We start from the raw sequence: 22,647 nt of genomic DNA, 5'->3' as shown, positions 1-22,647 counted from the left end.
GTTAATTTCCAATTGTCTAAACTGAACCAATTCAGTTTAGACCCCTAAGTAATTACTTGAAACTAATTTAATTAATTGGGTAGTGAAAAGACCACAATACCCTTCTAAAATCTGATTTTGACTTTCCTTATCTAAGCAACCCGACTTCAAATGGGCATATCTCCCTTATACGAACTCAAAAATGAGCAAACTCGGTGGCGTTGAAAAGATAATTTAAAGATCTTTTCTACGGTATCTTGTAGAACACCTAACTCATCATGAGCTAGGAGTTATGGTCGTTTGAAGTTGACCCATCAAAACTTAACATAACTTAAACAAATTTCCAGATTTTTCATTCTTTCCAAGAACGACTCTTTCTAATTCTAGCTCTTTCACTTAGCGAGGTGTTACAATAATATTGACATTTCTCTTTATCTGTGACATGATACGTTTTTCATCTTTTTTTAAGTATATAAAATAGAGTTTCTGTTTTTGCATTTTTTAAGTGCAAACTATTCATATGTATATAGTAGAACAAAATATTCATTGTGCTGAAGCAAATGGAATAAGAGATCATATTTTGAAATAACAATATGTTTTATTACGTTGACTTTTTTTTTTATGTTTTAATTTCCTCTATCTTTTGTAGGATTATTGATTTTCTATACAAATTCTGATTTTGTAAAAAGAACTTTTGAATTTCTTTATTGGGTCTTTATTATTATATTTGTTTATTATGATTTTTTAAACCCTTATTAAATATTTTTAAAAATTATGAAAATTGAAACATAAAAAAGTAATAAATAATATTTAAGATTATAAGTTACAAGTGAGATGGAGAGACATGAGTTATAAATAATTTAAAATGCACAAAATTTTATTAGATATTAAATGCATTAATAATTATGCACTGATTTTATTTGTAATACAAATAAGTGAAAATAAGGGGTGAAAATACAAAAATGAACAAAAAATAAAATAATCGGTGACTGCATAAAAATTATAAATACATTTCAAACAAAAAAGAATAGCAACAAGCACAGATTGTCGTATGCAAAAAAACTGAAATCATTAAATTAATATTTGATTTTTTTTAGATTTTTTTTACAAATATAATAAAAATGAAACTGATGATCATCATAATTTTTTTTTTAAAAAAATGGGATAATTATATTAATTGTGCTTCATAACAAAAAAAAATTGAATAATAAAGGACCAAATGATTAGCATTGCCAATCTATGTAACTAAATTATTTATACAAACCAAAATTTAAATAATTATAGCAAAAGTAGCGAACTTACTAATACAAGTCAAAATAATACAGTAATAAAAAAAGTCTAACAAAAATAATCTCTGATTATGCTTTATTTTTTCCCTTCTACCTTCTTCCTTTGCAAGTAGATTTATCAACATATTTTGCTTCATTTATCAAACTCTTCATCATATGCTACCAATTCAAAAAAAATTATATGAATAAATAAATATCATATACCAATTAAAAAAGTATTATATCAAAAAAAGAAATTTATATTATATGTAATATATGTGTATATTATTTTTTCAATAGTACTAGCAATATTAAATAAAAATATCTATTTAAATTTAACGAATATTATAATTAATCAAACTACATTATACCCCAGAAACTGATTATTAGAAAGAACAATCGCATCGTGACATCACATTGTTCATTATTATAAACGTATTTTTTTTATACTTGCTGCTTGGTGAATGATAATACATATATAAATTAAATATTAAGAAAGCATGTACCCACGTACATAAAAATAGAAGGAAAGAATTGAGAATGAAATATTTCAAACCTTCATGTACTTCTTTTTCGTTACATGTTAGTTAATTCACAATCAAATATAATGAAGAAGAGAAATGATAATCTTGAATTTGAATCTTGATGGAATTAAATATGAATTTATACAGGCAAAATAGAGGAAATGAAAAGAAAGTCTTGAGAATGAAATATTTCCCGAACTATTATAAATGGTATGTCAATACCCTTCGTTATACTTTAGGGCTATTCATACCCTTACCATTAATATTTTAGGTTGTGTATACCCTTGAGGTTAACGGAGGGACACGTGGCTTCATCTAAACAATTCGAATAAATTTATTTTAATTTTATCCATAAATTAAAAACCTACCCATATGACCCGCCCATGACCCATTTATCTTAAGCAAATTCGAATAAATAATGGCTACAGGATTTCGTCACTTTTATTTCCTTCACCATATTTTCACCATTGCTTCCCGGTCGGCTCTGACGCCGTGTGCACCTCAAACCCAGGACTCAACGCCGCCGCCATCGATGACAAACATATAATCTTGACCGGCAATTGAAAAGTCAATTTTATAGTGTCGAAGAGAGATTGATTAATCTAGGTTGGAGATATTGACTTTGATGGCAATGGAGCATGGGGAATCGGAGGTGTAAAAGCACCCAAGATCTCCCCAAGTCCATGTTGATTCCATCTGTGATCTACATGAACTATATTTCCGGCGAATACAAGCAAAAAACGTCAGTAGCGAATCCAATTCTTAATTTCTCATATATTTCTGTAATTTCATTCATTCTCCGATCTTTGTTGTGTAATCACCATTCTCCATCACATCTATGTTGAAATAACAAGTTCCGATTTGCAAATGTTAGAGGGATGAATTTGCTCACAAAGTTGGTGAAAAATAAAAATTGAAATTCGGTGCAGTATTCAATGAAATTATTTTAGTGCATTTGGGTACTTTTGGGTTATGATTTGGGTATGGCCGTATGGGTTTTAAATTATCGGGTCATGTGGGTTTGATTATGGGTGGGTTTTTAATTTATGGATAAAAATTAAAATAAATTTAGTTGAACCGTTTAGATGAAGCCACGTGTCCTTCCGTTAACCTCAAGGGTATAAACAACCTAAAATATTAACGGTAAGGGTATGAATAGCCCTAAAGTATAACGGAGGGTATTGACGTACCATTATGATAATTCGGGGGTATATTTATCCTTTTTCCCTTTTTTTTATTACATGTTAGTTCATTTACAAACCAATATGATAAAGAAGAGAAATAATTATCTTGAATGTGAATCTTCATGAAACTAAATATAAATTTATAGGCAAAATAGAGGATTATCATAAGACATCATAAACTTACAAATTTAAGTTTGAATGTTATGAACATAAAAATTATGGGAGTGTGGATATTATTAAAAGTAAAAATTAAAGAGGTCTAAGTCATATGTAATAACTTCTTGTGAATAAATAATAAATTACTTAAAATATATATAAAAAAACATTATTATATTTTTGGTTAAAAGTGAAGCAAACAAATAAAAAAAGAACGTGAAGAGTTTTTGTCGTAAATGTTTCTACATTTATAAAATATTTATTTGTACTAAATTAAGTAATTTATTTTTACAAAACAATAATTAATTTTAATTTTAAAAAAGCCAAAAAGGAGAAAAAAGGTTGCCATGTCACCTTAGTTATGTTTCCTCTTTATTATATATATATATATATATATATATAGTTAATATGACATTTGATTTACAATTTAAAAACTCACGTTCAATAATACATATATAAGTTATGAGGATACTTATATATTATTTTATGTGAGGTAAAAAATAACATAACTTATAATAATATCTACACAACTAATACATGCATTATTAATACATTTGATGCTAGCTTTTAAGTAATTTTTTTTTTTTGCTCTTTAGCTCAAGTACATTTGATACATTATATAGCAAACTAAAATAGCTATGAAAGCTGTTTTACACCCTAAAATTGGCTGTTTCTGAAATTTCCTTTTTGCCTTTTTAAAACACAAAAACATCACACACTCGGGACCATCCATTTTGGATTGGTATGACTAATTACGTAAGTTCAACACGTAGTCACTCATCAAGTTGGCAGGAAAAACATAAATTTGGAGACTTTAGACTGGATTGTAAATGTCTCTAGCTTTATAATCACGCAAATATATCTAGCTTTATAAATTAATAAAAAAAGAAGACAAAAAACATAGATTTGATTTGGTGGAAGAATTACTGATTCCAGAATATTCTATAATAATAATATTATTATTATTAATAATAATAATAATAATGATGATGATAATGATGATGATGATGTTCTTAAATTAAAGCTTATTTTCTAGTAATCAAATATTTTTTAAGGAAAAGATTGAGAACATATTGTAAATTTTTTAAAAGAGGTTTAAATGTAAGGAATTTTTAATGAAAAAATAATAATTAAATAGATTAAGTGACTTTGTAAGTAAAATATTATAGTTGAGTGATTTTTGAAATAGAAATCAAAGTTGAGTGACTTTGAAAGTAAAATCATTATAGTTGAGTGATCATTCTAGATATTAACTCTGTGAACAATTTATAATACCTAGCTATTGCTTGTATTGAAACTTGAAAGTAATAATTTTGCGATTAATTCTTTCGAATTGACCCTTTTACTCACTCTAAATCATATTATTTGATATTTTCTTACTTTTTTTTAGAAAAAAAATTCAAAAATAAGTAATGTTTTATGTAATAATAAATAATTTTGTTTAAATCCACCTTTATATCGCTACTCTCTATAACCAAAGGAAGAAGAAAAATGACACAAGACTCATATTAGATATCCAATCATGTATTAGACACATGACCTGTTACATATTTAAAACCCGACAATATAGATTCGCTTAAACCCTACCTGTGTCGGCTTCTCTTTAGAAGACATTTTTTCTTCTTCCTACTCAATATCGTATTTATATTATAATCTGATTAAATTTGGATTAAACATTCTTTCAACAAAGTCAACTTTATATTCTAAAAAATTCAAACTCAAAACCTCTAATCAAGGATGAATGATTATTTATCACTCCACCAGTGGCGTAGGCACATGTATGAACACCCTTCGTCGGAAAAAAATTCTGCATATACAAGTAAAATGATTCATATTTTGACACCCTTAGCATAATAGGTTGTTATAGTCTAGTGATTTAATATGTTTTGAATGTGTGTTTAGACATCTTTAATGAATCGATTGTTTAATTTTTGAACCCTCTTTGTGAAATTCCTGATTCTGCCACTGCACTCACCCAACCCTTATTGATATTGTCCAAGATTATATTACTTAGGCATGAGCTAGCTAAAATACTGTTGTGAGTTTGGTTAAAATCAGTACTCCTTCTAGTTGTGAATTATTGAATTAGGTCACACTCTTCAAGAAAAATTTTTGAAAGACATAAATTATAGATATTTTTCCCTATTACTTTTTATTTAATTCTTTCTAAAATATTCTCATAAAAGATTTAAGATAGTTATACTTCATTAAATGGAAGATAAATATGAAAAAAAATATATCAACAAGTCTCTTCAATTCTGACCAATTCACTTATTTTAAATAATAACTTTCTTTTCCAATAATTTACTTAATATCAACTAGAGGGAATAGTTTTGATTAAATGAAGAGAAAATTATTTAAATACATAACTTATTTTATTATATTCTTTAAAATTTCCTATCATTTTAAAAAAATTAAATTATTTTGGTATTATAAATAATATTAAATTTATAAATTTTAATACGATATTTTAAGATCTTGTAAAGAGCGGGAATATAAATCAGTATTTAATAATTGATAAACATATTTTTAGGTAGAAGTAGGGATTTCTAATTAATGTGTAAAAAGTTTTTGGGTTTTTGCACAAAATTTAATTTTTTTAATGTGTATTCATAGATCTTTCTTCTCTCTCAGAAAAATCCTCTCTATATTTTCTTCAAAATCAGTAATAGTAAATCGAAGACTAGTTTTTCAGTTGTCTGACTAAAATCTTTGCAAATAAATATTGCAAGTTTTCACAATTCTCCTCTTTGAGCTTGAATGAAATTTGTATATTGTGATAATTTTTTGTGGTGGGTTTGGTGATGAGTGAAAAATTAGTGGTGGTATGACTTTTTAATTTTGATAATGACAATGAAACTCGTGATTTTGATGTGGATGGTGTATGGTTATGATTATGATGAATTTAAATGATAGTGATATGGTTCCGATGGTGAATTTAGATAAATTTATGATGTTTGTTATCGATTTTTATGATGGCAATGGTTGTGGGAAGATTTCGGTGATGAATTTGATTATGGGTGGTGAAATAATCTATGGTGGTGGAGAAGTAAATTTGATGATAATAACAACAATGGTAGTGATTTAATAGTGGATTTGATGGTGTATAAGGAAGAAGAAGAAATTGGGTGACATGGATTTTTTTAAAAAGAAATTTCTGACGTAATTATTGATGTGGCAATGACACGGTGATGACGTGGCACAAGTGTGAAATACTTTCTCATCATGTAACTGCAGGTTGTATATGCGTCAGGGGTAAAATAAATTCACTTTTAAGTAATTCAGGTGTGTAATAGGTTGTCACAATAGTACTCCCTCCGTCCACTATTAATTGTCATACTTTCCATTTTAGAAGTCAAACTATAAAAACTTTGACTAACATTTTATGATATATTTTTTCATCATATTGATATGTAAAAAATTGCAATTTATAGTACTTTTCATATAGTTTTTGACTATCTAAATTTTTTGTTTAAAATATTGAATTAATGTAATCTAATTTAACTTTGAAAATAAGTCATAACATTCAAACATTCATCAATATATATTCATAACATTCAAACATTCATCATATAATACTCAAAACACTTCAATTACTAATCTAACTTCAAATTAACACTTTACTAACTAACAATCAATCAAAATTTTAAATAAAATCCTAAATTCAAAAATCTTCAATTCATAACCTAATAATAATCCTAATTCAAATCTTGAAAACCCTAACAAAAATCCTAATTCATTCACTAACTAACAATGCCCAATTCAAAATATGCCTAATTTTAAAATAAATCCTAAATTCAAAAATCTTCAATTCTATATACCTAACTAACAATAATCAAATCAAATTAATAATTGCTTAACCACAACCCAATAAACTAAAACAATAATATACTAACTAAAAACCAACTATAATCACAAGAATTGAAAAAAACCTACAATTAAGAACTAACTTAAAATGAGGAGAGAGGCAGCGGCGGCAGCGACCGGCAAACAGCGAGGGAAGGAGCTGGGGCGGCGTCTTGCGGCGGCGTATGGAGGTGGCGGCGACGGAATAGAGTGAAGAGAGAAGGGAGAGAATAGAGAAGAAGAGAGAGAACAAAACTAGAAATCCAGATCTAGTCAAGATATTTTAAAAGAAGCGACGGACAACGTCTCTTTGTCCGTCACTTTTCTTAAATGTTTGACCAAACATTTTGACTAAAAAGCGATGGACTTTGAGATGTTGTCCATCGCTTCTTTAAAAAATTAATTAAACAATTCATTATTAATTATATATAGTGTTGGCGTAAAAATCCGCAAAAAAAAAAAAGCGAGAACGGCATCATTAAATAAAAAATTATTTTTATTAAAAAGCGACGGACAATGTAGCTAATGACGTCCCTTTTTGGAGCGACGCCGTCCGTCGCTTTTATGTCCGTCATTTTTTAGCAGTTTTTTAGTAGTGGTATTACTCCCTCCGTCCCATTTTATATGACACTTTTCGAATTTCGAGATTCAAACAAGTCTAATTTTGACCATAAATTTTTTATAGATCGTTTAAACATTTTGAATTATCAATTGTTGTGACTTATAGTACTTTTTATGTAGTTTACAAATATATAAATTTTATTCTTTTTTAAAATGAAGATTTCATGCGCAAATTCCCAATCAAACTGAAACTGTTTGACTCTCGAAAAACGAAAAATGTCATTTGGGATAGAGGGAGTGGGGTAAAAAATACTTTCCTAAAAAGATAAATAAAAATTTTACTTAAATTTTTTTTCTACTTGTGTACCGAATATAACATAATTAAAAAATTTATTTAAAAAAATTCTTGCGGCGGCAAGTAAAAAATACTTTCCTAAAAAGATATGTATATATATCTAAAACAAAACGAGAATTTTTTTTTGAAGCAAAGGGTTAGGTGAAGTGCGGTAGAATTATTCTTTATTAATATCTAAATTATTATTTGAAGGGGCTGGGGGAGAAAGATTAAATAAAAATAAATAAATACTTTTATAAAAGAAATTTAAACAAAAAAATTAAAAATGGGTGGGTGGGGTATTTGTGTATTAAGAAAGTTAAGGGTGACATTGGGGATTTGTGTATTGAAATTAAATAAATACTATTAAATTATTTAATTTTTGTCAAGGTGGAATGTTTTGTCCACTTGGAGTGTGATGTGATAATTTTTTTTAAAAATAAAAGAGAGTGTAGTACACACCATGAAGAGAATGTAATAAAAGAGAGGAGTGTGTTTATCAAACTAATAAGTGATAGTTTAGTTATGAAACTCACACTCTCAATAGTTTAGTTATGAAACTAAAAAAAAATAGATGATTTAGATGTGCTTTTGACATTTATCTCCGAAAATCCTTCTATTGAATCTTTCAGTAGGATCACAAATGATTTACCAATTTTTTTTGCGTAAAATTATTTGATAACCAACAAAATATATCTTGAATAGATATGCAAATTTTATTTTTTTTAAAAATTATTATGATTATGATATATTTTAACTTAGCTTTTAAATATGTAAATTTTATTTTTTAAAAATTTCAACAATTATGCTTAAACTCACCATCAAAATTAAATTAATTAACTATTGTAATTCAAAGAATGTTATGGAGTACTTCTAAATAGCAATAGGATTAATATAGCCGGGTTGACGTTACAGTTGGGAGGTCAAAAACACTTATTTTGAGAAAAAAAAAAATTTTATAAAAAATTTAAGCATTTGACAAATGAGTAAAACTACTTTTAAATGAAAGCAAAACAATTTTTTTTTTACTATTGAAAAGAAACTTAACATTTCTATTTCTTAAAAAAAAAAAATAGAAAATTATATTTTCCTCTGACTTAAAAAGGGGTTTTATCGCTAAAGAGCCGACACTTTCGCTGACGTAACAAGATTAGAAGCCCACTGGTGACTGGACAAGCTGGACGGTTAATCTGTTATCTACATGTACTTTAAAAATGAGTAGGCAGTAGATAAAATTTTATCCAGCTCATTTTCTTAAAATCCCCGTGTGTATATATATATCTTAGCTTTTTCTTCTCATACCAAAATACTATAATCATATTTCACTATATTATCTTAGTCTCTTAAATATATAATTTTAATTAAGTATTATTAATACGATCATATATTTATATAAGAGTCTTTTGAAAATATATTACTATTATTAAAATCGGCGATTTTTTTCACTAAATCAAACAGAATCTTCAAATGCGACAAAGGCATACTACGTACATTATATACATGAAGGAATGTCAGTGCAGATAAATCATACGTAATAATACATATAAATCAAACTAGGTCAAATGAAAATTTCTAAATTTCACCTTCTACATTAATTACACTATAATTATATTAATTACGATGTAATTACATTATAACAGAGAAACAAGTTATCGTTATAACTATATTATTAAATTACTATTTCTAATAATTATAATAATTCTAATTACCACATAATTTTTTGAACAGGCCCTGAATAAACTGAAGAGTATCTTTACGTAAATATATGGCACATCAATTTTATATTTTTGTAATTTTTTTTAATCTATATGTAAATATATCAGGTACACTTCACTAAGGAATCAAAAAAATTTAGAAAAAGAATATTATTCGTGATGAGCTGGAGCCAACCATCTATTAGTTAATCATATTAAATTACAGTAGTCAAAATCGTAAAAACAGTAGTTGAGTAACCGACTTCACAGTCTAAAAATTTGACTTGCTGACTTTTGTTTCTATAAATACTTGCATATCAAACACTAGCTAGATATATAGATACACATTTATTTTTTGTTGTTGCTTTTAGTAAGCATGGGTTCGTTTATGTCAAAATTGCAACCTATTAAAGTGAGTTCGGAGATCACAAGTAATGTAGTTTTGTCTAAGCTGGCTACTAACGAACAACATGGCGAAAATTCTTTATATTTTGATGGGTGGAAAGCATACGACAAGGATCCTTTCCACCCTGTGAATAACCCGAATGGAGTTATTCAATTGGGTCTCGCTGAAAATCAGCTTTCGATTGACAGGATTGAAGATTGGATTAAGAGAAATCCAAAAGCTTCCATTTGCACACATGAAGGGATTGAATGTTTCAGGAGGATCACAAACTTCCAAGACTATCATGGCTTGCCTGAATTCACCACTGTAAGTACAACTTATGATTTTGATACCTCTCATTCTCTTTCATTTCCAGGCATAACTTGTATCCGCCACCTCACACATCCACCTTTTAGATTCTCTCGCGCAGGAGCGAATCTATGTGCGTGCATGGGTGGGGCTATTACCGCAGCCAGTGACCTCAACTAAAACTTTGTATAAATATGTGTATATATATTTCACTTGTCATCCATATATAATTAACACTGAATTTTTTACGTTTTGCTTGTGAGCGCGCTTCTGCTCTTCCTTCCTTCCTTTTTTTTTTTCCATTAATGTGTGTAAGAATTCTGTTTTCTTTCTTTCTTTCTTCTTCATTTGTTATGAGTACATATCTATTTTATTAATTATTTTTTGGTTGACTTAATTTTTTATTATTTTTATTGACTTTCTCTTTCATTAAATATTAGTAATATTTAATTGATAAGAATGTATGTCGTGTGTTTATTCTATATCAATTATAGATTAATATTAAATTATGAAAATCTCATTAATACTAACAAATATATTTTGATTTTTTTTTTTTAAATGAAGGATATTATTATGTTAAAGTTTTTGAATTTAAAGGTTCTTTCAATCTTTCAAGTAAAACTAAATGGAAAGAATTGGGTTGAAGCTATAAAAAAATTTCTCAACTATATGATATTAGATAATTTATATAAATTCAAATTTTTAACCTGAAAAAATTCGTGTTTTCTCCTAGAGAATAAGGTCTTTTATTCCTAAAAAAGAATATCCAAAAATCAAACTACTTCGACAAATATATTTAATATTAGAATATCAACAAGAAAACATTACTGAATATCCGCCTCTGCTCTCCTCTGCGCATTCCATTTTTACATTCCTCACTATTTTTTACACTAAAATAGTGTATGAACAATATCACATCAAATTTAGCATGACACTATTTAGTGTGACATTATTCAACAATACCACATCACTTTTTTATTATTTTATTATTACTTTTATTATATATTCTTTTTTTTAAAAAAAATAAAAAAAATATAATATTGAGGAAAGATAAAACTATTCCTTTTTAATAGGGCTGTACGTGACCGGATTGGTTAGAGTTTTTTAAATATCAAACTAAATTATTTGTGTAAAACATTTAAATTTATAAACCAAACAAAACTAATGAAATTCGGGGTTTTTCAACCTCGGGTTGGTTCGGGTTTTTCAAATACCAAACCATTGTGTCAAATTTTTAAATTTTTAAATCAAACAAAACTAATAAACCTCAGATTTTTTTCAAGTTTTTGGATTTTTCCGATAAAGTATGCATACAAACATATAATTAACTTGTGCTTCAAATATTTCTTTAGTTCAATCAAAAATACAACTATCTAAGGTGTTCTTAAGAAAATAACACAAAATATGAGATGAGTGATGACACTAAAATATTCAATAAAAAATAATAATGAAAGTATCATATAAAATAAATATTGCAAAGTCATAATGAAAATGATCATAATTTAAAAATACTAAATCATGCTAAAATAAGTCTAATAAGTATTAGTTACATGATTAAACATTAAAGAAAAATTAAAATTAGATTATGTATTTTAAATGTCTAAACCAATGTAAAAACGAAAGAACAAATATTAACATTATTTTCATTCTTAGTATTGAATTAATTTATTTTGTTAGCATAGTATTGATTTGATTTCGAATTGATCTTTATTAGAGTTACTAATATCTATAGACTATAACCTTTATTGAAACATTCAAAATTCTAAGTCTCAAAAAACTTTTAAAAATATGTTAAAAGACAAAAAATATAAATTTTATAAGTAATATTTAGAAATTATATCAAAGTAAATACTTTTATGTATAAAATAAATTTTAAAAATTATATATATAATATCGGGTTGGTGTGATTTCAGGTTGACTTTTTTTTTAGTTAAAACCAAACCAATTCAAGTACAGTTGAATTTTTTTTTCCCAATACCAAACCATTAATCAGTTTTTTCTGCAATTTGATGTTATGAATTGGAGATGCCATAAATATTGTGGTTTGAGAGTGGAGGGGGAGAGAAGAGAGAATTTTTTTTATCATACTTAAATTCTTTTGCTTAATTAAAAGGACAAATTTCAAAATCATAGAGTTGTACATGATGAGCTGGACAGATCCTATAGCTTCAAAGTGAATTTGTTTCATGCTAAAATAATAGGGCCAGCGCTCAAAACATATTTATAATTATTCACCTTGACCTTATTTTATTTTCTGTTTTTTTTTCAGGGAATTGCAAAACACATGGAAAAAACAAGACATGGTAAGGTTAATTTTGATTCAAAACGTATAGTAATGGCTGGTGGAGCTACTGGAGCTAACGAGGCTCTCATCTTTTGTTTGGCTAATCGTGGCGATGCTTTTTTAGTCCCCACACCTTATTACCCAGGGTATGAATGAAGTTTAAGTTATATATATTAACCGTATAATTTTTTTTGTAGTTATTATATATATTGGGGAAAATGCATAAGTTCCCCCCTAGCCTATATCCGAAATCTCAGAGACACACCTAACCTTTACTAAGGTCCTATTACCCTCCCGAACTTATTTTTTAATTAATTTTTTACCCCTTTTGGGCCTACGTGGCACTATCCTTGAAAAAATTGTCAATGTGGGCTGGGCCCACAAGATAGTGCCACGTAGGCCGAAAAAGGGTATAACATTATATATAAAATAAGTTCGGGGGGGTAATAAGACCTTAGTAAAGGTTAGATGTGTCTTAGGGATTTCGGGCATAGGCTAGGGGGTACTCGTGCATTTTCCCTATGTATTGTGTAGATTACTAATTCATATTTTCAACTTAATGCAGATTCAATAGGGACCTATGTTGGAGAACTGGTGTACAACTTGTACCCATTTCATGCAATAGCTCTAATAATTTCAAAATTACTCCAGAAGCTCTCAAAGAGGCATATGAAAAAGGTCAACAAGAAAAAATCAAAATTAAAGGCTTGATTTTGACCAACCCTTCTAATCCATTAGGCACTACTTTGGATAGGGATACACTGAAAAAAATCTTGATCTTCACTAACGAACATAACATCCATCTTGTTTGTGACGAAATCTATGCTGGTACCGTGTTTGATGCTCCACGATTCGTCAGCATCGCTGAAATCATTGAGGACGATGGAATTTGTGTTAATAAAAATTTGATACATATTGTGTCTAGTCTTTCCAAAGACATGGGTTTTCCAGGATTTCGAGTGGGAATTGTGTATTCCTTCAATGATGATGTGGTTAATAATGCTAGAAAAATGTCGAGCTTCGGTCTTGTTTCTACTCAAACACAAAATTTTCTAGCTTCCATGCTATCTGACGATGAATTTATCGAAGAATTTCTTACTGAAAACACCAAGAGGTTAAGGAAACGGCACGAGAAATTCACTAGCGGACTTGAAAAAATCGGAATCAGATGCTTAAAAAGCAATGCTGGGGTTTATTGCTGGGTGGATTTGAGGACTCTATTGAAAGAGCCAACACTTGATGCTGAGGTGTCACTATGGAAATTGATCATAAACAACGCGAAGCTCAACATCTCGCCTGGATCTTCATTTAATTGCCCCGAAGCAGGGTGGTTCCGAATCTGTTTTGCGAATATCGATGATCGAACGGTGGAGATCGCACTCAAAAGAATTCAAATATTTGTGGATGCTAATAACGATATTAATGAAAATGGAATCGTGAAGAACGCATCAGTGAAAGGGAAATGATTTACAAATATAGACTTCATGAACGAAAAGTAGTACGTATAATAAAATTAATATTATGAGCTTGAATATGTTGTCTCCTAATTTTCTGATTGCTAAGGAGAATAAAGAAGAAATTGAAGTTTTTTTTTTTTTTTTTTTTTTTTGTTATAAAAATTATATGAAAAATGTTCGTACCGTGGCCTTATTATGAGTAATAATAATGTTTTTTATTTGATCTTTACAAATGCATATTTTTCCCTTGAAAAAATGACACAAATAATTTCTTGTGACAATTAATTTTTCTCTATCTGCTATTGTTGCAACTTTGTAGTACTTGCTACTTTATTTTTTATCACACTCCAATTAAAGACTAACAAAATATAATGACCAAGTAACAAATTTATCACTACTTATTAGTTACTCTCTCTGTCCACCACTGTTAGTTGTCATGATGCGTTTTTCAAAAGTCAATTTGGCTAATTTTCAAAGTTAAATTAGAGTACATTAGTTCGATATTTTAAACAAAAAATTTAGATAATCAAAAACTAGACGAAAAGTACTATAAATTGTATTTTTTTTTTTGCATATCAATATGATAAAAAAATACATCATAAAATATTAGTCAAAATTCTTATAGTTTGATTCTAAAAAAGGAAATTATGACAATTAAAAGTTGACGGAGGGAGTATTAAGACTCTTTCTTGGGGAATAAATAATTCAAAAGATAAGAGTAAAGTTTAGTGGTTTTTGTGTTAGAAAAAACAGTTAAATGTATTGATGAAAAAGAATAATCATAGTTATGTAATTATTTAAAGAAATTTAAATTTCAAGAATCACAACTTCAAAATACGACCAAACATAAAACTAACCATTTCCGTCATTTTGAGTTTCACTTTCTCAAGCTCCGTCCAGTCTCCGACGACTTCTCCGACGAGTCCCTTGCCACCATCTGTGTTTATCTCTCTATTTCCTTCATCTTTCTTTTTATATTTACATATAAAGGTACCTTCAAAAAAGTAGTAGTTCTACTTAACTCCCTTTTTGACAAAACCAAAAAGTAGGGTGAGTAACTTTGCCAATTGGGAGGAGAAGGTGACAAAATATTTATGTATTATTCTAAATAATGAAGTCAAGTGGATGTTCATGTGGGGCTACTCTACTGTAGCAAATTTCCTTGCCCAAGTCATATATTACTTTAAAGTTGACACCAATTTTCATTTAGACACTTTAATTAGATTTTGTTTATTTTTAGACATCTTACGTAAATTTTTCTTGTGTCATTTTGACACTTTTTATAGACACGTCATAGAGAGTGTGATCCACTCGTTTATTGTGCTAGAAAAGTTTTTTAATCAATTTTTAATTATTTTTTCTTCTTCTTCTTCTCCATTTTCAGCCTCCATTTTTCAAGCTTAACTCCATCCATGGCAAATGTTTTAAAAATTTAAGAAAAGACCTATTTCAAGATTTAAATATTGAAATAGTCATGAAATTCTTTTTTGGAGGAATTTACTATTGTAATATGGAAGTGGATGTGATTTTTCCTCTTCCTTCAAGGTTTCACTGGCCTTCAAACTTTGCTTTCACTGTAAGTGCTTTTTTTTTTTTCCAGTTAATTTTAATGATTTATATTCAATTTTACTGTTTTGTTATTGATTAAGAAGAATGTGAATTCATGACTTAGCTTTATTCTTCTATAATAAAAGGGCTAGTGTATGATTGAGAAGTGGGGTTGGGGTAGGGCAGCGTTTCTGCAAAATAGTTATTTTGGAGAAGACAATTTAGAAGGTTGCAAAATATTTTTTGTTAATTGGTTAAATGTTTTTTTAATTATGTGGGCAAAAATGCCACATGTCATTGATTCATTGGCTACTTTTTATTTTTCTCAAAATTCATTATTTAAGAATGATTTTAGGCACAAATGACAAATGTCGTCATTTAATTAAAAACTTTACGCGTCATTCGCGAGTGCATTACACACACATTACATATTTTTGCTGATTGTAAAGAAAGTATCAAAATGACACAACATGACCTTACATGAAGTGTCTAAAATGAACTTTATAAATAATTCACCCGATTGTTATCTAACCACTCATGTAATCAGAATCATAAATAATTCGCCCGATTGTTACATGATTTCCCTTCAACTTAAAGACTCTGATTTCGTCCAAATCTTGACAAGGTTGGGAAAATCCAAAAGATATTCATTGAAAAAGACACTAACAAAAGATATTTAGTTTGTGAATCATTTACCTTGTTTCCTTGAGATTCAAGTTTGGCTTGGAGCAATTCTTCAAAGAAAAGAATTTCGTCGATTTTTCGCTGCAAAAGATAAGGTACACAATTCGTCGATTTCTTTCTATAGATCCAACAAATGGCATTAAAGCCAGGTTTAATTGTTCCCTGTTTGAATAATGATTGAAATTCTCTGGTTGAATGAATTGAGAAATTTGAAATATGATTATAAATATATTTATCTTTGTCCATTATCGATCTGTTTTCTTTTGGTTACTCGATATTCCTTTATGAGTAGGAAAAAGAGAAAAGATTTACTGACTTGAGTATTTTTTCTTCCTTATGGTTCTTTCATTGAATTTTGTTGAAGTTTTGTTTGTTGTTTCTCATTTTTTTTCCCATGAAAGTAACGGGAGAAGATGAGTAATATTTATAAAGAGTTATTTTATAGGTTGAAAAGGAAAAAGATTTTGAGTTGAATAAGAACTTGAAAAAGTCAACTTCTATTTTTTTTTTGTTAATAAATAAAAAAAATAAAAATTGGAAGAGAGTTTAAGGGACAAGTCATATTCTTTTTGTTAAGGATTAAAAGAGAAAAATAAAATGGTCTCACAACTTTTTCCAATTGGAACGTGTGAACCTTTCCCTTCTTTTTTTTTTTGTCCTTTTCTATAAGGATTAAAGAGGAAAAAAATTGTCCCACTATTTAAATAAAAAGAAAAATGGAGTTTCTTTTTGTCCTTTTCTATTAAGGATTAAAAAGAAAAAAAAAATGGTCCAATTTTTTTTATAAAATACTTATACCATTTTCTTTGGTATCATAAAGAACTATTTTTTTTTTAATGAAGAATAGACAATGGTTTTGTAGTATTTTTTTTATGTTAACAAAGTATTTATTTTATTATTTACTTTAACATAAGATTTTTCAAGTGGTCAAATTAGATTGTGGTTGACTTTGAATTTTTTTTGTAAAGCCATAAGTTATCTTCTTTACTTAACGAAGAATAGTGATAACTTGTTTTGACTAGATTATAATTTTAATTATGTGTATTAAAATTGGTCTTGAAAAAATCTCTTAGTCCTTTAAATTCCTTAAACGGTTCCTTGTCTCCTACGAGAAATTTGTGACATACGTTATCGCATTAAATGGTATTAACTATATTTCCGTTTTTATTTCCATTTCAGATATGGTTGAACGGAAACATGCTCAAATTACTCCAAGTGGGAGTTCTCAAAGTCGAGCAAAGGGACAAGATAGGAGAGCAAGCCGTCGTAAGACATGTTTCTGAGGGCGTGAAATCATAAGATTGGTGTCCCAAGGGCGACACAAAATCTGTCAAGGAACCAAAGGGTCATTCGAAGGGAAAAAGAGAAAAAATTTAAAGTGTTTGAGTCATTGAAGATGTTCCCTAATATGTCAGCACGTGATTTTATTCACCTTTTTGAAATAAATGAGTTGAACTGGCTGATTAAAAGGAAATTTCAGATTGGAGAGTCTTAGCTTATTTAACAGACGCTCTCCATGAACCTTGGGGTAGTAGATTGACTGATTTTTATCATGACATTTGGTTTAGGGTTTACATTTGTTGTCTTGAAGACTTGTGGGAGGATTTCAGTCTTTGAATTACTTGTAAATTTTTATTGCTTATTTGTTTTTCAAGATATGAATTATGTAGTTTGTTTTCTCTCAAATTATGTTATTAGACTTAAAAATTCTTGTTATCAAAGTCTTCAATATATTAATTATACACATTAAGAAATTAGATTTGAATTTTGATTAAATATTTAGTTTGTAGATGATTATTGGATGCATACGTGTCTTTTTGATTTTACATTAAATATGAAATCTTTATGAGAATTAATTTGCTTGAATGTGTATGTCGCATGCATAATTGATTAAAATTCTTGCCTAATTATATGTCAATAACAGACATGGCATCAAAAAGAATCATTGCTGACTTAAACAAAGGTGAAAAATTTAACGGTGGTAATTACGACATCTGGAGTCGTAAAATATGACATGTACTGGAAGAGATTTTTTTTTGGAAGGTATAAATCATGTTTTGAATCAACCAGAAGAGGGTAATACTACACAACACAAAAGGGATCTTGAAGCTTACAAAGCTTGGAAAAAGGCTAACTCTACTGCACGTGGAATAATAGTTAGTTCTATAGTTGATGACCTCATACATGAATGTGAGAAATTCCCTACTGCTCATGCTATGTGGACATATCTGCGAGGAATGTATGGGGGTACGTCTGTAACCCACCTCCGACAGTTGACTATCAAATTTGACACTTACAAAAAGTGTCATGATCAGAATATCAAACAACACCTTAGGGTGATGTCAAACATGATAGCTCAACTCAAGAGTGTTGGTCATGTTCTTTCAGATGAACAACAAGTTCAGGCAGTGATTCGGTCTCTTCCCAATAATTGGGAATATTTGAAGGTTAACTTGACCCATAATGATAGCATCAAAACTTTTTCCGATGTTGCATGCCATGTTGAACTAGAAGATAAGCGCCTTGGTGCTGCTAAAACTGTTTCTAATGCCTTTGTGGCAGAGTCAAGTGGTACAAAATCTTCAGGTTTCAAGCGCAAGAAAAATTGGAAAAGACAAAGACACTGGAGAAAGACCCTCTAAGAAAAAGAAGAAAAACTCCAAGAAAGGAAAACGGTTTTTCAAGAAGAAAGACAAGAGTAAAATGAAGTGCTACAATTGCCAAGAATTGGGGCATTTTTCTCGTGAATGTATTGAGCCCAAAAAGGTAGCATTTTTAAACGCATCTCTAAGTGCTACATATGTTTTAGCACTTCTTTACTAACTGAATCTTATCCTATGTGGATTGTAGACTCAGGATCCACCGACCACGTGAGTCGAGATAGAGAGACGTTTGTGGAGTTTCATCGAGTTTCATCTAAATCAAGGTGGATCTATGTGAGAAATAATGCTAAACTAGAAGTCAAAGGGATATGCGCATGCAAAGTAAACTTGTGTGGTGGCCGTTCTTTGATGTTGCATGACATCCTATATGCACCAAAGATTCGACGAAACTTAGTATTTATGGTTGTTCTTTCAGACGTTGGTTTTTATTTATTTTTTAGTCACAATGGTATTAGAATAACTCTAGATAATGTTTTATATGGTTTTGGACTTTGTTATGACCATTTTATCGTATTAGATTGTAATCATTCAACTTATGACTATTATGTTGACCGTTGTGTAATGACATGTTATTCGAGTAACAATGATGTTGATGCTATTACATGGCATGCACGATTAGGTCACATAAGGCAAGATCGAATGAATAAGTTGGCAAAAGAAGGGCATTTAGGCTCTTTCACCAAAATTGAAATGCCAACTTGTGAAAATTGTCTTGCTGGAAAGATTAAACCATTTGGGAAGGCTAAGAGAGCTGAGTTCCCACTTCAATTAATTCATTCTGATATTTGTGGTCCAATGTAAGGGCGAGGTCTGGTGCTACATACTTAATTACATTTTTTGATGATTTCACATGTTTTGGTTATCTCTATTTGATTTATCATAAATCTGAAGCACTTGAGTGCTTTAAAAGATATATGAATGAAGTTGAAAATCAATTATATAAAAGCATAAAAGTTTTAATAACCGATCGAGGACGTGAATATTTGTCAAAACAGATTGAAGAATTATGTACTGAAAAGGGTATTATCAGACAGTTAACTACTCCTTATACACCTCCACAAAATGGTATAGCTGAAAAAAGGAATATAACATTATTAGACATGACAAGATTAATGATGGCGCAGGCAAATTTGCCTATCTCTTTCTGGAGAGATGCATTATTGACTGCTGCTTACATTTTGAACAAAGTGCCTTCTAAATCAGTGTCTTCCACTCCTTATGAACTTTGAACTGGTCATAAAACAAACCTAAATGATCTACGACCGTGGGGTTGTGCAGCATACATTAAAGATCGTTTTGGTGAGTTTGGTAAACAAAGTCCAAAAGGAAAGAAATGTATCTTTATAAGGCACTCTGAACGCTCCAAAAGGTATGTGTTCATCGATGAACTGGAGGATAGAAGTATTACTGAAATTGTATCACGAGATGTCAGATTTTTGGAAAATGATTTTCCCAAAAAGGGTGAAATAGATGAAGTTGAGCCTCTGTACGAAATGTTGAATTCAGAAGATCAGATAATGTTGTCAAACATACTTGATAATTCAATGGATCAAGAAATGATTCCTAGTCCAAGTGGGAGTTATGAATCCCAAAATCCTATAGAGAATTCTGAACTTCATATACGTAAAAGTACAAGAAAAGGTGTACCTAAACGATCTTATGATATTGAGGATTATGTTTTCTTGGTATCTCCTACAGAATTGGATGAACCTAATTCTGTAACAGATGCCTTATCAAGCCCTGAAAGAGATGAATGGTTAAAAGTGATGAAAGAAGAATTAGAGTCCATGAAAATCAACAAAGTCTGGGATCTAGTTGACCTTCCTAAAGAACGTAAAGCTATTGGGAATAAATGGATTCTTCAAGTTAAACGTAAATTTTATGGGTCAATAGAAAGACACAAAGCACGATTGGTTGCAAAAGGTTTTACTCAAGAAGGTGGAATAGACTATGAGGAAACTTTTTCACCAGTTGTGAAGTTTACATCCATACAATTACTTTTAGCTATTGTTGCACATTTAGATCTAGAATTACACAAAATGGATGTGAAGACCGCTTTTCTCAATGGAGAATTAAACGAGGAAATCTACATGGAACAACCAGTTGGTTTCGTTGTTAAAGGTCAAGAAAAGAAAGTATGTAAATTGAAAAGATCAATTTATTGCCTAAAGCAATCTTCATGGCAGTGGTATCTGAGATTTCATAAGGAGGTGATGTCATTTGATTTCACCATGATCGATGAAGACCATTATATCTATGTGAAAAATTCCAATCGAAATTTTATAATTCTTTCTCTTTACGTAGATGATATTTTATTAGCTGGAAATAATTTGGAGTATGTGAAAACTGTCAAGTCATAGATTTCAAAATCATTTGATATGAAAGATATTGGTGAAACAGACTATATATTGGGTGTTACGATCCAAAGAGATCGTTCCAAGAAATTTTTGAGTTTATCTCAAGAAACTTATATAAAGAAAATATTGGAACATTTTTGAATGAATAGTTGCAAATCCATGGATACTCTTGTAGCAAGGGGTGAAACTTTAAGCCTTGAAATGTGTTCAAAGACTGAAAAAGAAAAGGAAGACACACTACTAAAATACTGCCAAAGAGAGATAGAAAAAAGCGACGGACTGCGTCGCTTTTTTGGCCAAAAGCAACGGAAAAGCGACGCAGTCAATCTCGTTGTTTTTTGGCTCGACGCTTTCCGTCGCTTTTGATTTTTTTAAATTTTTTTTATTTATTTGAAAAATGTGACGTCATCCGTTGCTTTTTTTTATTATTTATTTTTAAAAAAGAGACGAAGTCCGTCGCTTTAATTAATTTTTAATATTTTTAGAATCTTGAAAGGCGACAATGAGACGCCGTCCGTCGCTTTTTCGGAAATAAAATTTTGAAAAATCCAAAAAAGTGACGAACTAAATGACCCTGTCCGTCGCTTTTCTGGGTTTTAAAAAAAATAAAATTAAAAAAAGCGACGGACTAAAGGAACCCTGTCTGTCGCTTTTCTGAGTTTTTTAAAAATTAAAATACCAGAAAAGACGACGGACAAAACCACTCTGTCCGTCGCTTTTTTTGCAATTTTTTTGACAGCAGAAACTGGCCTACCCACTTGCAATTCAATTCAATTCAACTCAACCCTAATCAAACACAATACATTATTAAGAAGCTACACAAGATATAAAACAACAAACTTAAATTAACATTCAAAAATATCTAAATCACAATTTAAAGACTTATAAAGTCTTTCAAAATTCGTTTCAAAATTACAAATAGTTCATAAAGACTATATTTTATCAAAATTTCTAAAGTTCAACCTAATAATTAGTTCATAAATTTTATAAATCAAGATTTCTAAAGTTCACAACCTAAAGTTTAAAATCCTACAATAATCAAATTTTCTAAAGTTCACAACTTAAAGTTCTAAAATTTCCACAATAATTCAAGATTTATAAAGTTCACAACCTAAAGTTCTAAAAATCCTACAATAATTCAAGATTTCTAAAGTTCACAACCTAAAGCTCTAAAATCCTACAAAATTCAAATTCTCTAAAATTCACAACTTAAAGTTCTATAATTCTACAATAATTCAAGACTTCTAACATTTCACAACCTAAAGTTCCTACAAAAAATCAAGTTCTCTAAAGTTCTAAATTCCTACAATAATTCAAGATTTCTAAAGTTCACAACCTAAAGTTCTAAAATCCTAAAATAATTCAAGATTTCTAAAGTTCACAACCTAAAGTTCTAAAATCCTAAAATAATTCA

General features: G+C 29.2%; 1 protein-coding gene across 1 annotated transcript; it reads left to right on the top strand.

The window, feature by feature from the left end:
• Positions 1-9,720: 9,720 nt before the first annotated feature.
• Positions 9,721-14,121, top strand: LOC102598934 (1-aminocyclopropane-1-carboxylate synthase 4-like). Its single transcript, XM_006345562.2, has 3 exons — positions 9,721-10,258; positions 12,510-12,670; positions 13,090-14,121. Exons 1-3 carry the CDS (start codon positions 9,923-9,925, stop codon positions 13,988-13,990), a joined length of 1,398 nt encoding a protein of 465 aa, XP_006345624.1. The 5' UTR covers positions 9,721-9,922; the 3' UTR covers positions 13,991-14,121.
• Positions 14,122-22,647: the final 8,526 nt, after the last annotated feature.

Source organism: Solanum tuberosum, unplaced genomic scaffold, assembly GCF_000226075.1.
Source record: "Solanum tuberosum cultivar DM 1-3 516 R44 unplaced genomic scaffold, SolTub_3.0 scf00069, whole genome shotgun sequence".
Lineage (NCBI taxonomy): Eukaryota > Viridiplantae > Streptophyta > Magnoliopsida > Solanales > Solanaceae > Solanum > Solanum tuberosum.
The sequence above is the reverse complement of the archived record's forward strand: the minus strand, read 5'-3'. Positions and strand labels throughout refer to the sequence as shown.

What these genes read in the sequence shown, in the direction of transcription:
- LOC102598934 (XM_006345562.2), top strand. Translation starts at nt 9,923, where the DNA reads ATGGGTTCGTTTATGTCAAAATTGCAACCTATTAAAGTGAGTTCGGAG. An exon ending in GCTTGCCTGAATTCACCACT is followed by an intron (nt 10,259 to 12,509) that starts GTAAGTACAACT and finishes TTTTTTTTTCAG; the next exon opens with GGAATTGCAAAACACATGGA. An exon ending in CCCACACCTTATTACCCAGG is followed by an intron (nt 12,671 to 13,089) that starts GTATGAATGAAG and finishes AACTTAATGCAG; the next exon opens with ATTCAATAGGGACCTATGTT.